The sequence below is a fragment of the Ovis aries genome, chromosome 1 (genome assembly GCF_016772045.2).
Source record: "Ovis aries strain OAR_USU_Benz2616 breed Rambouillet chromosome 1, ARS-UI_Ramb_v3.0, whole genome shotgun sequence".
NCBI classification, from domain to species: Eukaryota; Metazoa; Chordata; class Mammalia; order Artiodactyla; family Bovidae; genus Ovis; species Ovis aries.
The window spans coordinates 18,560,232-18,585,132 of NC_056054.1; the positions used below are offsets into that span (position 1 = coordinate 18,560,232).

Below are 24,901 nucleotides of genomic sequence, written 5' to 3' on the forward strand. Positions count from 1 at the left end.
CCAACAGGGATGGAACCTAGGCCTCCCACATTGTAGGCAGACGCTTTACCATCTGAGCCACCAGAGATGTGTGTGTGTGTGTGTGTGTGTGTGTGTGTGTGTGTGTGTATGGCAAATGTTTTCAACCTCTTTTTGGCTCGTTCTCACGTCATAGCGGGTGGAAGCCCTAATGGTTCAGTGGTAAACAATCCGTCCGCAGTGCAGGAGCTGCAGGAGACATGAGTCTGATCCCTGGGTAGGCCCTTGGAAGAGGAAATGGCAACCTACTCCTGTATTCTTGCCTGGAGAATTCCGTGGACAGAGGAGCCTGCTGGGCTACAGTGGAAAGGGTCTCAAAGAGTTGGACACGACTGAGAGACTAAGCGTGCATATTGTAATAATCATACTGTGTATTGAGATATTTGTAGATAGTCCTGGGTTATAAACTCCTTTTAAGTAAGGAAAAAAAAAAGATTAGATCTGTTCTCTTAATTATCCTGACAAACTGCCTCAGTGGGGCAGTGGAAACCCTCTGAAGATTTTAGCCCTGAGAGGGTCAAGATCAGATTCGTGTGGAACTGAAGGCAGGCACAATGGAGGCAGGGAGGCCTGGTGGCTCCTTGGAGTGACCCCAGTGAGCTGGTGACCTATCCTCAGGGGGTGGCAGCCAGAGGCGGGAGTGAACACACCTGCCCTGCTCCTGGCTGCAGAAAGCCAGCCCGTAACCAGGCCCTCCATCCAAGACCTCTCATCTTGGCAGGCAGACTGCTCGCCTCCCAACGGAGGAGCAGGAAGAGGCTGCAGGAGAAGCAGCAGGCAGGGGCGCCGGCAAACACGGCAGAGCCCAGCTGGACCAGAACTTCTTCCCAGACGCTCTCCCCTGTTGCTCCCAGCTGCTCTGGCAAGAGCAGAGCAAGTTGCATCAACAGGAGAACGGCGGCTCCACACACATGAGCCAAGTCCAGACTCTTGAGTCAGGCAGGGACATTCCTGGAAGAGGGATTCGACCCAGCATTCAGCTCACAGGTGGCCTTGCAAGCGAGCTTTGACCTTTCCAGGCCAGCTTTCTAGGCCACTGTGTTGTGTCCTGTGGGTCAGGGAAATGAGATGTGAGAAGCCTCAGGCTGTTTGGACAGGCCTTCTGGAACAGGGCTGTGTGCTGGGGGCAGGCCTGGCAGGGTTACCCAGCGGTAGGAAGGCCTCCAGCACCCTGCCCTCCTGCAAGGAGCCCAAGGGCGAAGCTGGCCCCCTTTTGATGTGTGTCCATGAACCGGCCTGTCTGTGGCCTCTAACATTGCCAGCCACACCCTCTGCCTCACTCTCGGCTTCTGTGACACTCACTCAGAACCATAACAAACAAGATTTATTGAGTTCTTGTCACGTGCCAGACGTGGTGCCAGACGCTGTAAAACACACAGCGCCTCATTCCATCTTCATGACTGTCAAGGACGTGCTCCTGACATCCCCATTATCCACGAGGACCTGGAGACCTGCAGGATCCCATGACACACCCCGGTCGCACGCATGTGGAGTCTGGATGTGGACGTGGGTTTTCCCAGCTCCAGGGCCCGAGGTCCCCCAGGGCATCCCACTCTCCCTGCCTCCTCGTCTTACCCTTGGTTCTCAGTCTCGGCAGGCTCCTCTGCCCCACCGACCCCTTCAGTCTTGGTGTCTACAGGGCTTTCCTTTCTTCCCACCCCACACAGAGATTCTAAATCTCAAGTCATCAAACCCCTCGCCTTCAGGAACCCCATGCCCTTCGGCAGCGGTGTAAGCGTGTTGTGTGTGCCTATGTATGACTGTTCTGAGGAGGGAAGCCGCAGCTTTTATTTGAGGAGATGGGCTGAAGTTGTGTTTACTTGGTATGTGTCTGCCTGGGGGACACCGTGGCAATGCCCCAGCCAGATCCTGGTCTCGGTGGTTTCTCCTTTTCCTGGAATTCCTGAGGAGGCGCTGCACCAGGACAGTAACAGGTGGGGAAAATAAAACAGCAGTGCCGGATCCCAGCGCCCTAATGCAGGCTCTCTGGGACTTGAGACCCAAGCACAGGGCTTGTTCCTGCCTCCACCCCCACCCCCACCCTGCCACATCCCAAGGAGCTGCAGGTGTGTCTGTGACTTTGCATCTCCTGCCACTAAAGGTGACTCTGGTTGTTGTGCAGTCTAAGTTGTGTGTGACAAGTGAGACACACGTGTCCTCGAATCCAAGCAGTCCCAGCAGTCGTTGCTCCTCCTGGGAAACAGTAAAGATGGGAAGAGACACGGAAGCCTCTCTTCCCTCTCCACCCCGGAGCTCTTGTCAGATTCTCAAAGGGGGCTTGAGATCCTGAGTTGATTACCTGCCATTTCACACAGTGGTTCCATACAGAACCCTTTAGCACATGGGAAAAGCCAAGAGATGTCTCCAAGAGGGAATCTCGTGTCATGGAAAGACCCAGGCTCTTGAGCTGAATCCAACTCAGATTCTCCCCAGCTGTGTGCCCCCGGGCGCCTCCCCTCGCCTCTCTGAGCCTCAGTCCCCTCTGTGGGATGGAATGCATGACACCAACTGCAGCGACCCCTGACTCCCCTCAGAGCTCCCAGCGGGGTGGGTCGAAGAGAGGCCCTGTTCATCCTGACTCTAGGCCCCCTCCCTCCTGAAGTGGGCACAGCAGTGATGCTAAGGAATGGGGTGGCAGGAGGGACGCTCATCCTGGCATCACGACACTCGGGTTTGCATCCTGCCCCAGCCACTTACGTGACTTTGAGCACATCACTTCATCTTGGGTCCGCACCTGTGAAGTGGGTGAAAGTTGCAGAGACATAAATAGTATCTGAACACTGGCCTGCAGCCTCCAGCCCCCAGCTGGGCCGTCCCTGCCCTCCCCACCCCTCCTGAGCAGCCCTTGGGCTTCCTCTTTGGGTGTGTGTGGGCAGGTGTGGGCAGGAACCCGGGGCTGTGGGGGTGGGGGACGATGCTGGGGCCTGCCTGGCTCTGGGGAAGGGATGGGGGCTGTGCTTGGCTTGGCACAGGCTGGTACCCACCATTCCTTCAGTACACCGAGGGGCTTCTCCCCAGTTTTGCACAAGAACTTGGCCATTTCTCCACCTTCCCCTTTCTTGCTGGGTCTCGTCCTGACCTTTACCTGCTTGCACACATATACTTCTCCTGGACACAGAGGTAGTAGACACAGGAGGAACTCGGTCTGGGGTCTGCTCTCTCATCTGTCTAGGGCTGAGACCCAGAGAAGTTTGCCCCCAGGGCTGATCCATTGAGCTGACACTTGGAGGACAGATAGAATTTGCCCACGATAGTGGCATTGCCACAGAGGTAGGGACACAGGAGGGGGTGGCTGGAGCAGACAGTCCATTGAAGGCCACGAGCCCGTAGAGGTACAGAGGGCGGTGGAGGAGCGGGGATGGAGTTCACATCCCCGTCACACGTGAGGTCGCTGCTGGGCCACAGAAATGAATCAGATCCTGAGCCCCTGCCCTGGGGCTGATGTTGGTGTTAATAGCAGCTGAGCAGCAACTGTGATCTGGGCACTCAGCCTGAATTATCTCCTTGAATTCACGCAACATAAGATAAATACCCTTAGAATCCCTAGTTTATCCATAAAGAAACGGTAAGTTTCTTGCCCAAGGCCTCCACGCAGCTGAGGGACCAGAGCTGAGTTTGGATCCAGGCCCAAGATTCTTCTGTCTTAGTCAGCTCGTGTTGCTATAACAAAATACCAGAAACTGGGTGGCTTTTAAACAACAGACATTTGTTTCTCACAGTTCAGGAGGCTGGAAGCCCAGGATCATGGTGCGGGCAGACCTGGTGTTTGGCCAGGGCTTCCTGGTTCAGAGATGGTTCCTGGTGCATAGATTGTGGTGCCCTCATAAGGAGCAGGAGATCTCTTTTGGACCGCTTTTGTAAGGGCGCTGATCCCATTCTTGAGGCCTCTACCCTTGACCTAATCACCTCCCAGAGGCCCACCTGCTAACCATCACCATAGGTATTAGGCAAACGAATGAGGAGGGGAGAACAAACTTTCAAACCATAGCAGATCTCAACTCCATGTTTTTTCACCTCCCAAAGGAGAGAGACCATTTCTACCTTGAGATGAAGGCATTCAGAAAAGGCATGAGGAGGGAGGAGATGCGAGTCTTAAGAAGCAAGTGAGGTGGATCAGGCGGACGGAGGTGGGGAGGCCGTTATAGACAGAAGCAGCAGCGGCAGTGGAAGCGTGAAGGTGTGAATCAGCAGGTGGGGACTTCCGATGGGCAGAAATGGAAACTGGAGCAGCAGGCGGGGTTACTGGCTAAAAAACTCAGATCTCTCGTGGGGCAGTGGTGATGTGATCCAGTGTGTATACAGAAAGATCATTCTAGCAGAGTGGAAAGTGGTTTGGGAGGCAGAGATGGCCCATTCTGGGCACTCATTACATGTTTGTTGAGGAAATGAATGTAACTCAACAATTACTGTGTCCCGTTTACGTCCTAGTCCTGCTGGGCTCTGGAGAGTTAGTGGTCGATAAAACAGACACTCTAAACGGCCTCATTATGACAATCCATTTGAAAGACGACGAGACCTGGACTTTAGGTGGTAGCAGTGGGTATGGGAGGAAAGGATGGATCTGTGGGATCCTATAGAAAATACAGTCAAAAGAACCAGATGACCAGCAGGACAGAACAGGCTGGAGAGATGAAGAGGGATGTATAAAATCGATTCCCAGGTTTCTGATGTGGATGATTGGATGGACAACAGAGCTTGGGGAACACAGGGGAGGAGCAGATCTAGCGGGACCCCAGAAATAGCTGAGCTGGCCAACAACAAGAGGGTTGCTTACATTGCCTAGGGGACACCCCTCCATCCTGCAGGGTTGGTTTGTGACCTTCTCTAGCAGTACTCGGGAGCCTGGTTACAAGGGAGGGAAAGATGGGTGAATGGGTTGATCCAAGTTCATGGTTGCCCTGGGCTAGGACAATAGAATGGCAAAAGGCAGGGAGTTGAAGGCAATCGCGAAAGAATGGCTGAAGCAATCTACTCGAGGGACTAGACCAGGGAGGGCTTGTATACTGAACGGAAAGGCAGGGCTGGGAACTAGAGGAAGGGAGGGAGGAAGAAGGAGAGGAATGTGTAGCCCCGGAGTGGACCCCAGGGTGTCGGGGTCCAGAGCTGCCGCCTTTCCAGTCGGGTTCTGTGACCCCTGAGGGAAGAATCATCCCATTTGGCAGATAAAGAAACTGAAGCTGAGAGAGCTCGTCACTTGCCCAGAGTGACCCAGCTCCACTGGTGGCAGAACGGGGGCTGGAGTGTTCTGCTGTGCCGTACTAGCTCACGCTCTGTCTTTATTTTCCAGGTTCACTTTAGAACAGTTGACTGAGAGCGAGGAAATTCAGCGGAAGGGAAAGGAGGCGAGCCCAGCAGAGCAGATAGGAGAGAGAGGGCAGGCTCCTCCTGGGCCCCTCCGTAGCGGCAAAGGGGAGGGGCACTGCTGGGCCGCTGGCTCTTCTTCTTGGCCTGAGAAGCCCCCAGGCCAGAGCAGCACAGCCCCGGGCCCTCCCTGCAGCTCACGTGGTCTCCTCTCCGCCCCACATCCTGTGCCCCAGCTCGCGCGGAGTCCTCCGCCCTCCAGCCTGTTTGTTCTCCATGCCCCAGGCTCCCTGTACACACCTCATGCCCCCCTCCTGGTTTCTCACTTGCCTGCACACACTTTGGGTCCCCACCACTCCCCCGGGCCCGTCATAAGCTGTGTGCCTACTCACACCCACTTGTGCTGTGTCTACAGAGTGCCTCGGATGGCTTCTGGAAATCTGTGGCTACTCGGGTGCCCAAGGAACCCCCCGAGATTCGCATCCTCAACCCGTATTTCATCCAGGAAGCCGCCTTCACCCTCATCGGATTGCCTTTCAACAACGGTCTCATGGGCCGTGGGGTGAGACATCTGGACCCTGGGAGGGGGAGGAGGGGACTTGGGCCAGAGGTGCCTTGGCAAGGAAGGACGGGGGCCAGGGTGGGAACAGAGGACTCAGCCCTCACGAGCGGAGCTCAGCTCAGGGGAGCTTCACTGAGGGTCTCAGCCTCACTCCGCCCACCTTCCCTCGCTTTCCAGAACATCCCGACCCTCGGCAGTGTGGCAGTCACCATGGCACTGCACGGCTGTGACGAGGTGGCAGTTGCAGGCTTCGGCTACGACATGAGCACACCCAATGCCCCCCTGCACTACTATGAGACCGTGCGCATGGCAGCCATCCGAGAGGTGCGGGGCTGGGCGTGGGGTCGTCCCTGGGCTGGTCGAGGGAGGGGGCAGTGCCAGCACGAAGGAGAGACTCTGACCGAGTGTGCACAAACGAATGGTCAAGGGATGAGCCAGTGGCGGGGCTGGCTGCTCGGAGACCCCTGGGAGGCCCTGCCCCACCCTCAGCTAAGCTGGGCCACCGGGGGTCCTGGGCCACCACGTCTCTGACCACAGCATCCTGCATGTCCCTCTCCCAGTCTCCTCCTTGAGCTTCCCCTCTGCCCGCCGCCCCCTCCGCCTGCCCCTTGTCCTGGTGCAGCCCCTGCCTCCTCCTTGCTGCTCCCTGGTCATCACGTGCCCTTCGGGGTGCAAGCTCAGGGCCATCCTCCCTACTTCAATTCCTCTATCCCCCCAGAGAACTGCCTCGCCCTCTCAAACAACCTGCAGACATTGCCTCTCAGTCTCAGGATGCCCCCAGTACCTTCTCCACCCATCCCCGTGGCCAGGCACTGAAGCTCTTTAGCATCCAGAGTTGCTTCCCAGGTGATGAATATGTTAAGTTCTCCCAGACAGCCAGCCTCTCCTGGCCCCTCTCCCTTCATAGCAAGAGCCCCTGTGGAAAACCAGAACACCCTCTGCTTCTTCCCCTCGCCTTCCGCTGCTCCCTGCCTGGACCCTGGGCATCTGCGGCTTGTGCTTGGAGCAGCTTCTCTACTCCTGCCTCTGGGTGGCGAGGGTTGTTAGAGGAAACCTCTTGTCCATGCAGACTCACAGCTCAGCAGCCCTCGTTCCTGCTCAGCAGTCTCTTATAGGCCGCCTCCAACCCACTGAACTGTTCAGATCTTATGCTCCCCAAAGCTCCCTCCCTCTCCTCCTCCCTGCAGAGAGAGGAGAAAAACTGCTGTTGCCGGGCAGGCTCTGCCCCTCTCATTCCCACTCAGGCCTTCGCCCCTCGCAGCCCAGCTTCCCCCTTCACCTAAGAGGACTCCCACCAAGGTCACCAGTGACTCAAGGCTGCCAAGTCCAAAGGACACGTGTCAGTCTTGTCTTTCCTGATCGCTTGGCAGCGCCTTCTGTGTTGATTGGTGCTTCCTCTGAAATGCTCTCCTGCTCAGACTCTGAGTACGGCTCTCAGTGCCCTCCTGTTCCCTCGCCACGCTCTCCCATTCTCTTCCTCCATGTCCTGGACTTCAGTCCACCCCGAAGAGTCAGCATTAACTAGGCTCCGTCCTAGACGGACCTTCTTCTCACCCCGCACATTCCCCAGGAGATTCACACCCATCCAGGGCTCTGTTCCCATCTGTATTGTTTTAGGCTTTGGGGCTTCATTCAGGCAGCCTTGAGTGACTGCGAGTTATTTCAAGGATATAAGAGAGACTTGAGGATCTCTTGGGAAACAACCTTTCAGCTGGGCCTCCTATTTACTGGAATGGGGTTCAGGAGTAGTAAGCTCCTCCTGGGTCCAGGAGAGCCCCCGACCTGTCTTACGCCTCAGCAGTGGCTCCAGCCCTGCCTCCTGTTCACCAGGACCCTGTGGAGACACCCTGTCTCTCCATCTCTACCTCTCTTCACGCACCTTCTTGCTGCCTCGTCCCCTGCCAGCACCCGCCCCAAATTGCTCTCACTGCTTTCACCTGCCTCCTGGCTTCCGTTTACTCCTTTACTGGGTCTCTTACATATTCCTTTTATGTAAACTTTATGTAATGGCTTTAGGGAGAGGGTGAGAGGCAGTAGCTGGATCAGGAAGGGCTTTCTCTGCCATAGGGAGGAGAGTGGACTTTGCTCTGAAGGCAGGAGGGAGCTGTGGACCAGTTTTCAGCTGTAGATGAGTGTGTGGTAGGGTCACTGTGGCTCCGACATGACAGAGGGTCCAGGCAGGAGCAGAAGCTAGTTGGGATGCTGTCTCAGCAGTCTAGGCCAGAGGTGAAAGTCCACCGGAACTGTTCAGTGTTGACAGGGAGACAGAGGCAAGAACTGGTTCGGATTTTAAATCAGCAAGGCCTGGAGAGGGCCTCCATGCGGAATGAGGTGGAAGGACACACCTTCCCTGAGGCGCTGGTGGAGGCTGTTCCCTCTTCCACCTGCTGTGTCTCTCAGTTGTCTTACCCCCACCCCCTTCATCATCCTGCAGAACCATCTGGCTCCAACTCGCGGCATCTGCTGCACCACCTCCATGTGGAGTGCTGAGCAGTGCTGGTGAAGAAATCAGATGGCCTGGGTTCACAGCCTGTCTGTATACCTTCCTGTCCTTACCAATACATGGGGTAATGAGAGGTCTGGGAAAGAGTCAGTGTGATAATGTGTAAAGAAGGCCTGGCCATAGTAAGTGCCCACACGTGTTTGCCATTATTATTAATCGTAATGTTTTTACACCTACTTATTACTGTTGCCTCTCAGCATCCTAGAGGAGTCCCTGAAATGCTGGTGCCTGGGTGTAGGATCCCTGCTGTCCCTCGGGGTGTCTTCAGTGGGCAAGGGAACCCATTCAGCACCCTGGCCCCACCACTGCTTCACAGCCCATTTTCCCAGCCCAGTGGGAGCATGTGAGATGTGAAGATAGTGAGGCAAGGGCTGAATGCGGGGGGGGGATACTGAGGGATGTCAGAGGCATTCATAAAAGAAGAGAGAGAGTAGAGAAGGGTCAGAATATGCGGGATCCTGGAGACCCCAGGAGGGCGTGCCTACGGTCACCAGCGCAAGGTGCCAGTGTGGCACGGAAGTCCCAGGAGAGGTGCTGAGGCGTGGCTGCCGGAGGTACCAGTTAGGGGCCCGAGGGCCGTGGTGAGCTGTTTCAAAGGAGCAGAGCACAGCGGCTGAACAGTGACTGTGGCTCCCACCGAGCGCTCTCTGGGGAGGCCGGGAGGAGGGAAGAGGAAAGGGACTGAGCAGTGGCCAGAGGGTGAAGTGGGCTCGCACAGCAGTCTCCCACAACAGGGAAACCTGGGCTGGAAATGGAGATTTGCAAGCAGTGAGCACAAGGGAGGCATGGATGAGGCGTCTCAGGGAGACGTCAGAGGAGAAAGTGCGAAGGTCAGGGCAGAACCGTGGGAGCACAGAGATAAAGACGGGAGCTGGGAGAAGGACGGCTCTCCTGCATCCAGAGTCAGGGGTCCTGGTGAGGGTGCCAGAGCCCTGCCCCGGCCCATGGACAGTGCAGGTTCCGTGGAGTGGAGGGTGCTGGGAGCCCCTGTGCTGTGTGCACGGGGCAGGGGTTGAGAAAAGATCCCCAGAGAAAGGGCATTGCCTGGCCCAAGAGAGAGGCACCCTGGCAGACTTTCCTGTTTACGCTTTTATTATGAACTTGTCAAACATTCACAGTAGAGGAGAAACTAATGAACTCCCACGCAGTGTCGCCTCCCGCCCCCAGGTACCAACACACGCCAGGGTTGTCCAATCTGCTCTTCCTCTCAAGCCTCCCCTCCCCGCTGGTTACTGGGACACAGATCTCAGGCATCATATCATTCCAGCCATGAACATTTCAGCAACCTTCTCTAAAAGATAAGGATGACATTTTAAAATAAATATTACACCATTATCACACCTGGAATTTTAACAATAACTCCTTTTTTAAAAAAAGTCCTATTGCCTTGTAGTATTGGTTTGTTTGGTTGGTTGTGCTGGGTTTTATATGCTGCATGTGAACTCCTAGTGTGGCATGTGGGATCCAGTTCCTGCATTGGGAGCAGAGAGTCTTAGCCACTAGACCACCAGGGAAGTCTCAACAATAATTCCTGAGTATCATCAGATATCCAGTCCTCTGCTGACCTTTCAACCCTCAGAGACTCCCAATAGATATTCTTGAAACTGACGCATCAGACTGGTTGCTTCTTCTTGGGGCGTGATGCAGGCGTGGGGGAAGTAAAGAGCTGTGCGGGTCTCTATGCTTGCTTGGATCCTGGCCCTGCCATTCCTCCATGCCTTCATTTTCTTACCTGGAAAATCTCATCTCATTCAGCACATATATGTAGCACACCTACTCTGTGCCAAACAGTCCCTGCCTTCAAAGGCAGATGGGGTGAGCCAGAAGTTTGAATCTTCAAGAAAGGGACTTTCCTGGTGGTCCAGTGGCTAAGACTCCGTGCCCCCAGTGCAGGGGGTCAGGTTCCATCCCTGGTGAGGGAACTAGATCCCACATGCTGCCACTAAGCGTTCACATGCTACAGTTAAACATCTCGCATGCCGAAACAAAGATCCAAAAAATTAAGACCTGGTGCAGTCAGATAAATAAATTAAATAAGTAAATTTTAAAAAATAGATCTGCAAGGAATAAGGGTGAATCACCCAGGGGTCTACACCAAGGAGGGGCAGCTTGCTGACAGTTGAGAATAATTCCAGGAGCTAAAGGAGCCAGAGGTTCGAGGGAAGTCACAGGGAGAGTTGAGCAGATGCAGCAACGAATGGGGAAGACTCCACCACCTCCAAGCACCATGGGGTGTGGATGCGAGGGAAGAAAAGCGTGTCTAGGGGACGCTGTCCTTAGGGGCAGCCAGGTTCGTGGTTAGCACAGAAAGTTGAAGGGGGTGTTCAGAGAAGAGGAATATAGGGGATCTTGCCCAAGTTTCAAACTGAAAAGATCTGGCAGGTTGGAGGAGGCTGCTTGGATCAGACAAGGACCAGACAAAAGCTGTAAGTTCTTCACGCCAGTAAACAGTGGCCGTGAACATCCTACGGTGAGCCGGATGCCGTCGGATGCAACAGAGCAGTCAGCTGTGTCCAGACTGTGATAAAGCTGCTGGCTTTCATCATTCTTTTATTCATTCAGTCCTGTTTCATTCTTTGAGAGAGTTAGTCATCACAGCTTCCTGGCACTGGGGAAAGGAAAGAACCTGAGCCTGGGTGCAGTCTTCCCCAGGAAAGCCCTGGAAGGTAGCATCTTCCCTCCAATTTCCACAATAACAATACAATGAGCCTCTGCCCCCACCTCCCTCCTCCGGCTCCTCTAATCTGAGAGGCAGGATTTCATCAGCTGCCCCTAGGCCTGGAAAGTGGATTGCGTCAGGGCAGAGAATGACTAAGCCACCCCACGTGGTTCCCTTTCCAGCAGGGCCCACCCCCCAGGCTTGGGCCAGACCTAATGACTCACGTCGCTTGACCTTGGGGTGCCAAGGGCCTAAGGGCCTGGAGAAGCCGCTGGGCAAGGAGGGGTTGAAGGAATGGGAACGCGGTTGGAAAGCCTTCATCTCTAAGGCTTGGAAGAAGAGGCACAGTCTTCCTGAACGAGGGAAAGGGGTTAGAAGGTTATTTTCTCCATGTCCTGGGAAAGGAGGAGGGTGAGCCACAGCACGTCTGGAGTGGTGGAGGGTGGTGGTCTCAGAAGAGGGCATGGAGCCCTAGGAGCCTGCAGCATTCTAGTAGGGCTCTGTCCCTGCAGCCACTTGGGCTGTCCAACTGACTGCCACTCCGTCTTCCCTTTCAGTCCTGGACACACAACATTCAGCGAGAGAAAGAGTTTCTGCGGAAACTGGTGAAAGCGCGTGTCATCACTGACCTAACCAGTGGTATCTGAGGTGCACCCAGCACACGGCCACAGAGGTCCAGCCACCACCACCCGCCCACTTCACTGGCCTCGGCCTGGCTCTGGCCTGAGAGGCACGGGAGCCTTCAGACCGGGAGAAGGACCATGCCACGTGGCCCCAGGGGTGGCGAGGCCTTGGCAGGGCAGCCAGAGCTACATCTGCTCAGATGCCAGCCTCAGAGCCCACCACTCGGCCTTCAGCTCAGCCTGGGCCCTTGAAGCCAGAAGGCCAGGAGGCCACTGGTTGTGCCCAGCGGGCCCAGCATGCAGGAGGCGGACGCTAGGCAGCAAAGCTGCTGCCAGAATCATTTCTCCAATCAGTGTTCGGTGTATTATCACTTTGTGAATTTGGGGTGGGGGGAGGGTAGGGATAATTTATTTTTTAATCAGGTTGGAGATGTCATGTTTGGTCCACTGGCCATGCAGAAAGAGACCCACTAAAGGGCCCCTCAGGCAATGGTCCCAACGGGCTCCCCATAGAGTGGGAGTGCCAGGACTAGCCTGTGCCCTGCTCCAGGCCCAACGGGAGGTGGGCAGGATCTCAGGCCAGCCCCCTCCAGCTCATGACAGTGTTTGGCCTTTCTTGGGGAGCAGAGGTGATAGTCCCACCCAGCTGCCCCACAGGGAAAACCCGGAGCCATCCTTTAAGCCAACAAGATGCCCCTGGGCTTGAGAGGAAAGAACTTAAGAGTTCCGGAGGCATGGCCTGGCCCAGCCTGATGGGAACGGCCGCCACCCCCACCCCAGCTGCAACCAACCCCTAGGACAGTGCTGCAGGCCTGGAGCAGCCTACCCAGCAACTATTTTAGGTTTCAGCAACGAGACTGCTAGGCCCTCGGGTTCTGCCTTTAGCCTGGACCAGAGGGAAGTGAGGCACCAGGACTTCACCCAGGCTGCGGCAGCCCTGCTGGGCAGCCATCATGGAAGCAATAAAGCTCTTCCCTGAGCCTGCCTCTTCTCGCTTTCTCTGACTTTCCTGGAAGATTCAGGAACCCAGGGCTTCAGCAGCTGCCCTAAACCCAAGGGCCATCTCTCCAGCCTTCTTTCCACCTCTCCCAGCTGCAGGACCTGCGTGGTCACCTAGGGGCCTTCTGGAGCCTCCCCTGTCTCACAGCGGTCCCGCACCCTCTTTGCCTTGAGAGGCAAACCAGGGGCATCAGGACATGCCCTGGAATCTACCCTGGTGCCCCCCTACAGGAGCTAGAGGGCAAGGGACTGAAGGCCACAGCACTTAGGAGACCACCGCTGGGTCATCACAGCCCGAGCTCTGCAGGGACAGAGACTCCTGCAAGCAAAGAAAGTGGCACTGCCAAGTACCCAACACAGAGCAGCCCACAGACCTCACCCACTCCTGGCAGCCCCACCCTCCCCCTTGGCACATAGTCTCCTCTCGGCACCCTCTTCCTGCACAGAGCAGGAAGGCAGAGCCCAGCTCCAGGACCCCCCAGCAAGCAGTGGAAAGGACATCCCAACTATAACCCCAGAGCCCTGGAATCTGCTCTGTCCCTTCCCTTGCTTGGCAGGCGGGCCTGAGAAAGGCCAGCACATGCCTGCCCCTGAGGCCATAGGCCTGGGTGTGTTTCCTGCCAGAGCTGCCACGTGGCAGCAGGTGGGGCAGGCTGGCCCCTCACCTGACATCCCAATCTGAGTGCCATCCCCTTCCGGACTCCCACATGTCCCTATACTGTAGCACTTTGTCCTCAAAAGCCTCCTGGGCAGAGGAGAAAGCAAAGCCCTGAGTGAGGGACAGGGAAACCCAGAAACTTCCTTCCATTCTGCTGGAGACAAGGCCACTCTGATGCAAACTCCAATGCGAACTGTGTGCTACATGAATGGTGCCCCCTGTAGTTGTACAGGGCATAGGCTTCATGCCAGCAAGCTGCAGCCGTGGCTGATAAAGCCCTGGGGAAGACGCCCCCGCACAACTGGGCAGCTGGCTGTGGGCAAGCAGAGCTGCTCCCTGCCTGGGGACAGTCAGGCTTCTAGTCCCCACCGCTGCACATGAACTGCTCTCCCCAAAGGCGTGGCTCTCTGCCTGCATACACCAGAATCACCTGTGCAGATGCGGAAACAGTGCATGCCCAGTCTGATTCAGGTCTGGGGGTGGGCCCAGATCTGGGTAGTTTTAAAAGATCCACAGATGGTTCTGACACACAGTGAGAATACAGCTGGTCCAAATGCGTCCCCTGAGCACTTTCATCCCCACCCACAGTTTCCAATGGTCGGCTGGTCAACATTTCCCAAACTGCTATTTCCAGCCCAGCTCTCTTCACTTTCTCCAGGCTACAAATTCAGTCACTTCCTGAACATTTCCACTAGGATAATCCACAGGTCCCTACAGCTCAGCACGATCGACACTGAACTCACGAGCTCCTGTCCATAGCCTGCCTCTGCTCTAGGAGCCCCAGCCAGAATGAATCCCCTCCACCTGGTCACCCAGACCAAAGGCAGACTGTCCCACTGCCCCACCCCATCCAATCTGGCACCAACTGAGTTTTCAAAAAGGTGCAGCCCTGAAAGAGCCCCCAAAGCCCCACAGTCTGCCCACAATTCAGCTTCATATTCCTCTCTCCCCCAGAAGCCTCCTGACATACCTCCAAACCATCCTCACTTCAGCCAGAGTTAGCCACAGAAATGCACATTTGATCACACCATTCTCCAGCCTGAAACAAGTTCGGTGGTCCCCAGAATAAAGTCCAGCCTGCCTATGAGGACACACAGCATCTGGCCTTTACTTCTACCCATGTTACTCACCCAACCTCCATCCCACCAGCCAAACTGCCATAATTAGGCATCTTAAATATGACCCTCCAGCTCCTACCTCAAACCTCCGTGCAAACCTTCCTCCTCCGGGACCCTCCTCTTCTTCAGCCTCTGGCACCCCCTCCTACCACGCTGCCCTCGCTGTGCCGGGCTGAGCAGCGGTGTTTGCAGGTGTGTCTGTACTCCAAGCCCCAGGCGGCAGCGGAGGGGAAGCGGTGGGTCTAGCAGAGGGGCTGGGGCCGCTAGAGCCGGGTCGGACCTTGAAAGCCCCAGCTCGGTGCCTTGCGAACTTAAGGAGTGCGATGAGTCTGTTGAGAGAAGAAACTAGTGGTGGATCAGAGAGAGCAGCTAGCACAGAGTGGCCAGCCAGGACGACAGGAGCCAAACGCCAGTGGCCCAAGGCAGGGACCGGCCCATCCCCTCCCTCTCCCGCCCTCTGCCCGGCCTCCCGACTCCCTACTCCAAGTGTCTCCAAACTCTGAACACCCGGTGTCTGCGCCTCTGCACCGACCTGGGGGCCCTCCCCAGTTTCTCCTCCCCTCTACCTCGGGGGACCTTAGTGGAGCGAGGGGGCCCGGATTCCAGAGGGTGGAGCGGCCAGGTGAGCCCTGAAAGGTAGGGCGGGTGGGGGAGCACTCGGGCCCCACCCCAGGATCCGGTGACGCCAGGGCTGGAATTTGACACCGGACGGCGGCGGGCATGAGGCTGCTGAGGGATGGAGTTGGGCTCTGCCCCCAGACACGGCCCACGGGCTCCGCCAGCAGCAGGTCCCTCGGGTCCCAGCCCTCGCTGTGTCCCAGACCCAGAGCCCTGCACTCGCAGTAAGCCGACAGCCCAGGGGCTAGGGGGGAGCGGCCAGGGTTGTCCCCTTCCACTCCTTTCTCACATTCTCCCTCCCCTGGGCCCGCTGTGCAGCTCTCCGCCCCTCCCAGCCCCCCTCAGTCCCTCTAGTTGCTTGTCGGACTATGCTAGCCCTGCCTAGCCCTGCCCGCTGGCCGTAATGCGAGGCTCCTGCTGCTGCTACAGGGCTCAGACTGGCTGCCAAGACCTCGCTTTTGGCTGAGAGAGCCGCGGCCAGGTGCACAGCCCTGGGCATGAAGCTTCTGGGCTGCAGGGGAAAGCCCGGCTCTGGTTCCAGGAAAGGTGCCTAGAAGAACAGGACACAGGACCCCTCTGGTGAGTATCGGGCTGGTAGATGGGGCGGCCAGGCAAGGGCTGGAGGACCAGGTGGCCCCAGATGGCAGTGAGGGAGTCAGAGGGCCTGAGCTGCCCACAAGAGACCTGCTCCTGGGCTCCCCCTACTGCAGGGGCCTTCAACCCTACCTTACTAGGCTTTCCTTCCGTCAGTGAGAACAAGTCACTACCCTGGCTCCTCAGGCCCAAATCCTGCTAGGCGAGCACATGTGGCGCTGGAGGGCCTCACCAGGGAGACCTGGCCCTCAGGCACAGCAGCATTCTGTGCGCTGGGCATGAGGTTGGAGGTGATAGCTGGGACCCAAGAGCAGGCCAGCCAGTGAGGGCTCATGAAGGCTCCAGGGCTCCAGAGAGGTGTTTGGGAGTGCCAGGCAGTGTGGGCTCATAAAAATTGATGGGACTCTGAAAGGCCAACTGGGGTCAGGAAGGATGGTTCATGGGGGAAACTTCCAGGCTGCCAGATCCAGAGGGAGCTTGCAGGCGGACAGTCCTGGACCAGCTCTCAGGGTGGCTCAGCTCTCAGAGACCAGGCTGGGGTAGGAAGCAACTCCTGGGAGTTGCTGGGGCCTGAGTCTGGCTGTGGGTAGGGGGAAAGCCCACCCTCCTTTGAGTCCACAGGCTTGACAGATGCTGCCCCCTGGTGGCCATAGAGAGCCATGGCCCAGACCCCCTGTTCCTAGAGGGCTCCTCAGCCTCTACCACCTGCTGGCTCTTGAAGGATGTCTGTGGTCAGAAGAAACTTCTGTGGTCAGGCGGCTCTGCATCCAGACAGAGATCACGGAGGAGCAAGGTGCAGCAGCACTTGGGTGGGCAGCACAGGCTGAAGCCTGGACCTCACTATCATCCAATAACTCAGGGCAACCCACAAGCACCCTAATTCTTCTCTAGGACACAACTTCCTCTGCAGTATGGACAGCAGGCTCTCTGTGAGGTCAGGGTGTCCAGCTGCTCCCTTCTCCAGCCCTGCAGCACAGAGCAGGAAGTTCCCTTCCCCGCACAGCTTGTGGGTCTACCCTTGTGATTTTGGATAATTGCTGAGCTTCTCTCTGAGCCTTGTTTCCTGGTCTGGAAAGTGGGGATGATATATACCATTTACCTCATGGAGTTACGGGGTCTGAAAGGAAACAGGTGCAAAGCGCCACCACACAGTTAGGTTCCCGATGCAGCCACTTCTCCTCTTGGGTTGAGCCCAGCTGCCCAAGTCCCTTGTCCCTCACCTGGAGAAGCTGAAGTGGAGGGATGACCTGCTCTGAGGATAACTCATCTCTCCATGTTCCAAGCTGCCTCAAGAGGAGGGTGGGGGAACAGGTCGGCTACAGCTGATGGGAGCTCCTGGTGTTGACAGAGATGGAGCCTGGACGTGGAGGCCCTTCTGTGCTGCCCCTCCGGGCCGGGCCTAGGCGGCAGGTGAGTGGTTCTCCCAGAGACTTCTACCGGGTATTGAGGAAAAGTGGCTTGATCTGGGAGGGAGAGCATGGCTCCGAGGGGCAGGTATCAGAAGTGGGTGGGGAAATGGTCGGGGAGGGAACAGAAGGAGGAAGCAAGGTCAGTGCCCTCCAGAGATCCTTTCTCCTGGCTTCCTGGGGCTGCTGGCCCATTATCCTCCAATCCCTCTCTCGGGCCCCAGCCCCTTCCAGACCCTACCAAGCTGTCCTCTTCGCCACTGAGGCTCCCCATCGTCTCTTCTAGCAGCCTGCGCTATGGCCCACCCTGGCCGCTCTGGCCCTGCTGAGCAGCGTCGCCGAAGGTGAGGCCTCCCTGGGCCCCGCGCCCCGCAGCCCGGTCCCCCGCGAAGGCCCCACGCCCGCCCCGGCGTCCCCCGCGGGCCCCCTGGCCGGTAGGTGAGAGGGCAAGAGGGCGAGGGCGCGTGGCGGGGCGGGCTGGCGGGGGACCCGAGCGTAACTGCGTCTCGTTCCAGGGGGCCGCGCGGCCCGTCTATGCGGCGGAAGAGCCCGGCGCCCGGCGCCCCCGCCGCCCCGGCCCGAGCCCCCGCCGCCAGCGCCCTCGCCCTCGCCCGCACCCCCTCGCGGGGCCCGCGCGGCGCGGGCGGGGGGCCGGGCCGGCCGAGAGAGCCGGGGGAGCCGCGCGCGGGCCGCGGGGGCGCGGGGCTGCCGCCTGCGCTCGCAGCTCGTGCCGGTGCGCGCGCTCGGCCTGGGCCACCGCTCCGACGAGCTGGTGCGCTTCCGCTTCTGCAGCGGCTCCTGCCGCCGCGCGCGCTCGCCGCACGACCTCAGCCTGGCCAACCTGCTGCACGCCGGGGCCCTGCGGCCGCCCCCGGGCTCGCGGCCGGTCAGCCAGCCCTGCTGCCGACCCACGAGCTACGAGGCCGTCTCGTTCATGGACGTCAACAGCACCTGGAGGACCGTGGACCGCCTCTCGGCCACTGCCTGTGGCTGTCTGGGCTGAGGGCTCGCTCCGAGGGCGTGCGGACAGACCCTGACCCGTGGATCTAACTGCCTGGGATCACTGGGGGCTCGGCCGGAGATGGAGGCTTCGGCCGTTTGAGTGATGGACATCAGCCCTGCGGAGATGGAAGCACGATTGATCGGCAGCCCCAGGGCTCCCACCCTGCCGGCCTCAACCCCGCAGACACCAGAGACCTCAGCTGTGGAGAGCCGAGGACCCACTGCTCACAGACTCTGTCACTGCCCGGGCCAGGAACCCAGGACTCCTCTAGAGAACCCAGCAGTGTGAGGTCTCAACCTAAGCCCGGGCCTGGGGGGGACAGATTTGGAAACATGTAATTCGCCGCCGAAGTGCCTGTGATGGAGCGGGCCTTGGACTCTCTGGTGGGAGCTGGACCCCTATTTATTACTTCTAAGTTATTTATTTACTTCTGTGGTTTGTCAGATCCTTTCCTGGGCTATGGTGGCTGGATGGGGGATGGGTAGAAGCAGTTGGATGGAGATCCTACCCTGCCCGTTCTGCTCACAACTATGCTTGCTCACTCAGCAATCATAGGCCTGGCCTGGGACTGCTTGCCCTCACCCAGCAGCTCTGGGACCTGAGGGGCATGGGACGCAGGCAGAGGAGGTGGCAAAGATGTGTTCGCTAGTCCCAGCAGGCCAATTCACAACCCCCTGCACAGTCCCCAGCAGTTGGAACCTGGGGTTACTGGTGGAGAAAGCCATTGCCCTGAGACCTCAGGCATGCTGGGGGCTTGTTCGATGGTAAAGATTGCACCACCCCACTGTCACTGATCCGAGTCCTACCCTTCCGAACACCCTCAGGTGCATATACTGCCTGTGCTTGCAGACAGCCCAGCACGGGGAGCTCACTACCCACATTCTGTGAAGCAGCCCACGTCAAGAGAGCAGCTGAAAAGGCTGCGGGTGGGGAAGAGGGTGCAGTGGGAGGCTGGTTTGGGGGGGATGAAGCACAGATCATCATGGAGATAAGAAAGCAGGAAAAGACTCTGGGTATCTAGAGGGACCTGCATCTTGGGTGATGAACAAGGATATTCATTCATTCATTCAACAAAGATTTATGAAGTACCTATTTTATGTCAGATGCTGTGCAGACAGCAGGGCTACAGAAGTGACCCCATGATCTCTGCTACTAAGCTTAAACCAGGAGAGACAGACAATAAATAAATAATTTACATAAATAATTATTTAAATTCAATTTGGCCAACAGTATGAAAAAGGACCAGAAGCTGAGAGGTATACACCCTCATCTGGAAGGAAAGAAGGAGAGGTTAAATGCTGACCCTATCCCTCCACACTGTCCCCAAGTCATAACACAAAAGTCAGCACAATGCCTCTGAGCTTCTGTGTATGTCCCGTGAAACCTTGTTTCCTGGGCCCTATGAATTTGTCCTATATGATTTTTTTTTCTTTGAAATTAAGATCAGGACACCTATTTGGATGCATGACGGGTCTGTGGCGCCGTGGGACACGCAAGGGGTGGTCAGGAGGCAGTGGGGTTGCTGATCTGGAGCTGAGGAGGCAGGTCTGTACTGGAGGGTGATTAGGCAGCTGTTAGCACAGAGGCAGTAGCTGCAGCCAGGGGTGCAAGAGACTCTGTAAGAGCAAGGCAGGTTGAGGCTGGGATCCCTCAGGCATTTGCTACCATTAACCAAAATCCCTTCCCAACTGCCTGAATGCCTGCCTACTTTGGCACAGATGCCCCCTTCTCCCAGGCTAGAGTGAGGAGCTGGCAAGGGCGCTTTGAAGGCTGTATGCGTCGAGTCAAAGAGGCAAAAAGAGTCGTGTTTGCATTCTTCTGCTTTCGCTGCCTCAGTTCTAGGTGCCCCCAAAACTTTGGTGCACTCATGCTGCCCTCAAACACCCCCTTGGCCCCTCTCCCTGCTTCCAAACTGATTCAGGATCTTCAGTCACCAACCCCTACCTCTAACCAAAGAAAATGGCAGCTTGGAGACATCTCACGAAGGCCGTGCCCTGCTCCTGGCTGGGGATGAAGAGGAAAAAGTGGAAGTGTTAGTCGCTCAACTGTCTGACTCTTTGCAAGCCTGTGGACTGTGGCCTGCCAGGCTCCTCTGTCCATGGAATTCTTCAGGCAAGAACTCTGGAGTGGGTTGCCATTCCCTTCTCTGGGGGTGAAGAAGAAGGTCCTGTCAATTTCAGGGTCACTGGAAACAAGGAGCCCCTTATGAAAAGACTTGAAGGCCCAGTGGAGGGTTTGAAGGGCCGGCTCTGGCCCTCAGTGGACATCTGTGCTCTCAGAGCCACTTACAGGAGATGGGTTGAAGCCATGTCTGGCAAGTCCCATAGAGAGACAGCCAGGTCAGAACCTGAGCCAAAGGCGCTGGCTCTCAACACTCGAAAAATTGTCAGTCCCGGGGAGAGCAGGATCCCCCCTCTCCCCCCGGCCAACTCAAGGCTGAATTCTGGGCCCTGGAAAGACTGCCCAACACTGTACAAAACTGTGGATCAAGCCACAAGTTCTCCATAAGGAACACATTCCCACAAGAACTAGTCTCAGTTTGCAGCTCACAATGAACCAATTGTGTTGTGCTAAGTTGCTTCAGTCGTGTCCGACTCTTTGTGACCCCACAGATTGTCGCCTGCCAGGCTCCTTTGTCCACGGGATTATGAATACTGGAGTAGGTTGCCATTTCCTTCTCCAGGGGATCTTCCTGACCCAGGGATGGAACCCGCATCTCTTACACCTTGTGCATTAGCAGGCAGGTTCTTTACCACTAGCGCCACCTGGGACGCCCCTATGAACCAAATCCCTCTTCAGAAATAATAAAATAAATGAAGCATTTTTCCCAAAGGGAACAAGTTGCAGAGCTCCACCTCTCTGCCTACAATTTAGCAGAGGTCACCTGACACATGGCCTCCACACAGATGACTCTAGAATCTCCATTTTTGACTGTCATCTCTTTCATAAATGCAAAATGATACTGCCCATTTGAGTGATCTTCCCAGCACTAAGGTATGATCTCCTCCTAAGGGGTATCAATTCATTACCTCTTGCAAGACAGAAAACTACAGATGGCTTTTTAAAAAATATGATTGTATTTATTAATGACTGTGCTGGGTCTTGGCTGCGGTGCGGGCTTTTCTCTAGTTGTGGAGAGAGGAACTACGCTCAAGCTGCTGTGTGCAGGCTTCTCATCAAGCTCCTTTTCTGGAGCACGGGCTCTTGAGTGCTCAGGCTTCAGCAGGTGAGGCGTGTGGGCTCAACAGCATGGTGCACGGGCTTAGTCGCTCTGCGGCATGCGAGATCTTCCCAGATCAGGGATCAAACCTGTGTCTCCTGCATTGGCAGGCGGATTCTCTACCACTGACTCACCAGGGAAGCCCTACAGATGGCTTTGACTTGACAGTTTCCCCACTTCAGGGGGCACCCAAACATCCCTTTAGATTAGTTTCCACCGGGAATCAAGGTTTGGGCAAACCCGTGTGCTCCCCCTGACCCAGCCAGTGGTGTTCCTCCTCTCTTGTCCAAGGACTACCACATTTCCCCTGGCTAGAGAGCCCTGTGCCTGAGTGCGTGTGGACTGGCTACCTATTTTGAAAAGGAAGGTAGGGTAGAAATCTGAGAAATCAGAGAAAAGATCTAGGAGAATTTGTGCCATGTGAGATCACGTCTCTTGTTCACAGGGGTGGTGCTTCACCTGTTTTGCAGCTGGAGTGTCCTTACAGAAACTGATGAAAGCCAAGGATCCTCCCCACCCCACCCCACCTCCCACTTCAATGCTGGAAAAAACACTGATGTGGAAATCTGGTGAAGAGTTTGAGGGAGCCCACAGACTTTCTGAAGCTCATTCAGAGATTTTGTAGGAGTCCATGGCCCTTGAGGTATCCTGCCTTGTTCCAGATTATTATTAATAGTAGCTAGAGTAATTCCTCTATCTGTGCTCAGGCCCTCCTTTACAGGGTTCTCTGTATGCATTATTTACAAGCCTCCCTATTCATCAGCCTTTTTCTATTGAATGTCTTCTTTCCCTCTGCATTTAAACTTGCTTGAATATATCACGGCACATACACACAAAGACACTGTGATTAGAAATATATAAATATCAATATATAATCTGCTTACACTGCTCCTCCTTCACTAAAAGAGCTCTTGCTGTGGTCCCTAGTGGCCTCATCATTGCTAAACCCAAAGGCTGCTTCTCAGCCTTTAGTCCTTTGGATTCTCAGAGGCAGCCAACTTTGTCACTCTCTTGGAACACCTGTCTACTCTTGACTCTCCATCCCATATTCGCCTGGATTTTCTCCCACCCCTGCTCATTCTTAGACTCTTTTGGGGTTCCTTTTCCTCTCTCAGCCCCTTAAGAACATCAGGGCTCTGATACAGGCCTTCTCTCCCCATTGTACTCTCCCTGAGCCAATATGACCAACTTCCATGATTTCAGTTACCACCTCCATGCTGATCATGCTCTCATTGTATCTCCAGTTTAATCTTTCTCCTAAGCTCAGCCTGTATTTCCAATTCTTTCATCTGCATAGCCTCAGAAACCTCGAACTCAACTTATCTGTCCCGGATGTCTTCTGTTCACTCCTTCAGATGCTCTCTCCACCATTCTTGTCCTCTAAGCCCCACGTCACTGAGTTTCCTTGCTCTCCAGCCTCCAAGCCTCCTCCAGGGTTCCTCCCAGGTGAATGGCACCAATCTCCATCCAGGGATACAAGCCAGAAACTTGGGCAACAGCCTAGACGCCCTGAGCTTTGCCACTTCCCTTTTGCATAAGTTCTCAGATCCTTAGATCTTGCAAGTCCATCTTCCTTTCCCTCTTTCCAATGCTATTCTGTGGAGGCTTCCTAATTTGTGGAAAGGTTTATTGTCCATCCTTCTAAATGGTCTCTGTCTTCAGTCTTAACTCCCTCCAGCCATTCTCAGCTCTCTGACCTTTTAACATTAATTAAGCACTAACAGTAGGGCGTTGGGCCAGTTATGGGGAATCCAAGATCAGCTAGAAACATATTCTGCCATCAGGGAGACCATAGTTGGAGGTAGAATTGAGGGAAGGGCTAACCAGTTTGGCAAATAAAAATAGGACATCCAGTTAAACTGGAATTTCAGATAAGCAATACTTTTTTTTTTAAGTAAGTATGTCTCATGCAATAATTAGGACATACTTATACAAAAAAAAAGTTGTTTAGGTACTTCCCTGGTGGTCTAGTGGCTAAGAATCCACACTCCCATTGCAGAGGGCCAAGGTTCAATCCCTAGTCAGGGCACTAGATCTCACATGCTGTAACAGAGTTTGAATGCTGCAACTGAAGCTCCCCCATGCTGCAAGGAAGACTGAAGATCCTGTGCGCTGCAACTAAGACCCAGCACAGCCGAATACACACATAAATATATTTTCAAATGTTGTTTATCTGCTATTGAAGTGGGTGCCTCCTTTTTTTCCAGCAACCCTAGATGGGGGTAAACAAATGAACAGGAAATGCAATCAACCATCCTAAGTGCCCCAACAGAAGTATGATTAGGGTACAGTGATGTATGTCAGGGTTGGGGAGGATTCTATACTCACAAAGGAAGAGGAATCATTTCTACCTAGATGGACAGGGAAGAGCCGGGAAAGCCTTTGTGAAGGAGGTGGCTCTTGGACTGGGCCTTGAAAAATGAAATATTTGCCTTCATTGCCTCTCAGCTCTAAATCCCCCCTTTTCACCAGCCATGCCCTCTCCAGCAAGGTCTGGGGCTCAGCCTTGGGCAGGAGTTGGAGGGGGTGGGATGGGTGAGGGCCTCTTCCTTGGGCTATATTTTTCAGAGTTATCTTCTCTTCTTACTGGCCAGTCCCTCATTCCTTCAAAATGAGGGCTATAAAATATAAATTTTTTATATTAAACTGTTTCTGTCTGCTTACTGCGTGGTTTCTCCTGACTGGCCCCAGCGTGACACAGCCTTCTCAGCAGAGGCAATTGCGCGAACAAAGGCAGGAAGCATGAACAGCCTGAAGAGCCAGGGCTTTCATGTAGAATTGAGGGAGGGTCCTCATCAAGACACAAGTCTAGAGAGATCATAACAGTCCTTGAGTGCTATACCAAGGAGCCTGGACTTTGTGCTGAGTGGAGCCACTGAGGGTTTTAGGTGGGATTGTCTAGAGACATGTAGACAGATGACTGGCCACTGTGTCGTTTGGACTGGAAGGGGCAAGGCAGGGGACACCAGTTAGAGATGCTGCAGTTAGGGCTGCTCAGACAACAAATGCTGGCACCTTGGCCTGGGGCAGAACAGTGTGGAAGGATAGCGAGACAGGAGGGACAATCCGTGGGACTTGGTGATGGGCTGATTGTGAGGACCTGATGGAAGGGAGAGTTTTCAGGAGTCTGGCTTGGGCGACCAGTAAGAAATTTAGGGGATGTAGTATTTTTAGCCCATGATGGGAGTCAGGTGTGGGGGAAGCCATGTTTGATTTTGTACCTGTTCAACTTGACGTGCCTGTGACAGTTTCAGAAGGCAAGGAGGCTGGCAGAGTCTGGGTCTGGCAGTCAGGACAGTCTGGGCCAGAGAGATCTAAGAGTCATAAATCAAAGACAAGGAGGTGGTGAGCAGCAGAGGCTAAGGCTTGGAGACCCAGCAGTTTAGAAACAGGGAGAGGAGAAGGGACAAGGCTGTGAGGGAGAACAAAAGGGTGTGACCAGAGCAGTGGGAAAAAACAAAGAACAAAGGGAATGAGGGGCCAGATGCAGTGAAACCATCGAGTTACATAAGGACTGAAACTGTCCATTGGGTTCTCTGGCTACAAGGTGGCCTAGGGACTCAGGCTAAGCTTCTTGCTGAAAACAACTAAAAATACTTGGACAAAACATACTCTTAAA

The 24,901-nt window shown here is 55.4% G+C and overlaps 2 protein-coding genes across 8 annotated transcripts in view; both read left to right on the forward strand.

Annotated features, from left to right (window-relative positions):
• ST3GAL3 (ST3 beta-galactoside alpha-2,3-sialyltransferase 3) overlaps positions 1-12,645 on the forward strand; it is a 224,543-nt gene extending 211,898 nt beyond the window's left edge. For 6 of the 7 annotated variants that reach the window (XM_015091928.3, XM_027968878.2, XM_042247078.1 and 3 more), the window contains 3 exons: positions 5,735-5,881; positions 6,059-6,205; positions 11,601-12,645. In XM_015091928.3, coding sequence (XP_014947414.1) covers positions 5,735-5,881; positions 6,059-6,205; positions 11,601-11,690 — 384 coding nt within the window. In that variant the 3' untranslated portion in view covers positions 11,691-12,645. Of the gene's footprint in view, positions 1-5,734; positions 5,882-6,058; positions 6,206-8,315; positions 9,726-11,600 lie in introns of those variants that run through there. The other variant, XM_042247079.2, reaches the window with a different exon arrangement.
• A 2,273-nt stretch (positions 12,646-14,918) lies between these two features.
• On the forward strand, positions 14,919-23,928 carry ARTN (artemin). Its single transcript, XM_015091930.4, has 4 exons — positions 14,919-15,638; positions 16,937-17,063; positions 17,346-17,493; positions 17,575-23,928. The coding sequence occupies exons 2-4, from the start codon at positions 17,004-17,006 to the stop codon at positions 18,060-18,062; spliced, it is 696 nt and encodes a 231-aa protein (XP_014947416.2). The 5' UTR covers positions 14,919-15,638; positions 16,937-17,003; the 3' UTR covers positions 18,063-23,928.
• The last annotated feature ends 973 nt before the right edge of the window (positions 23,929-24,901 follow it).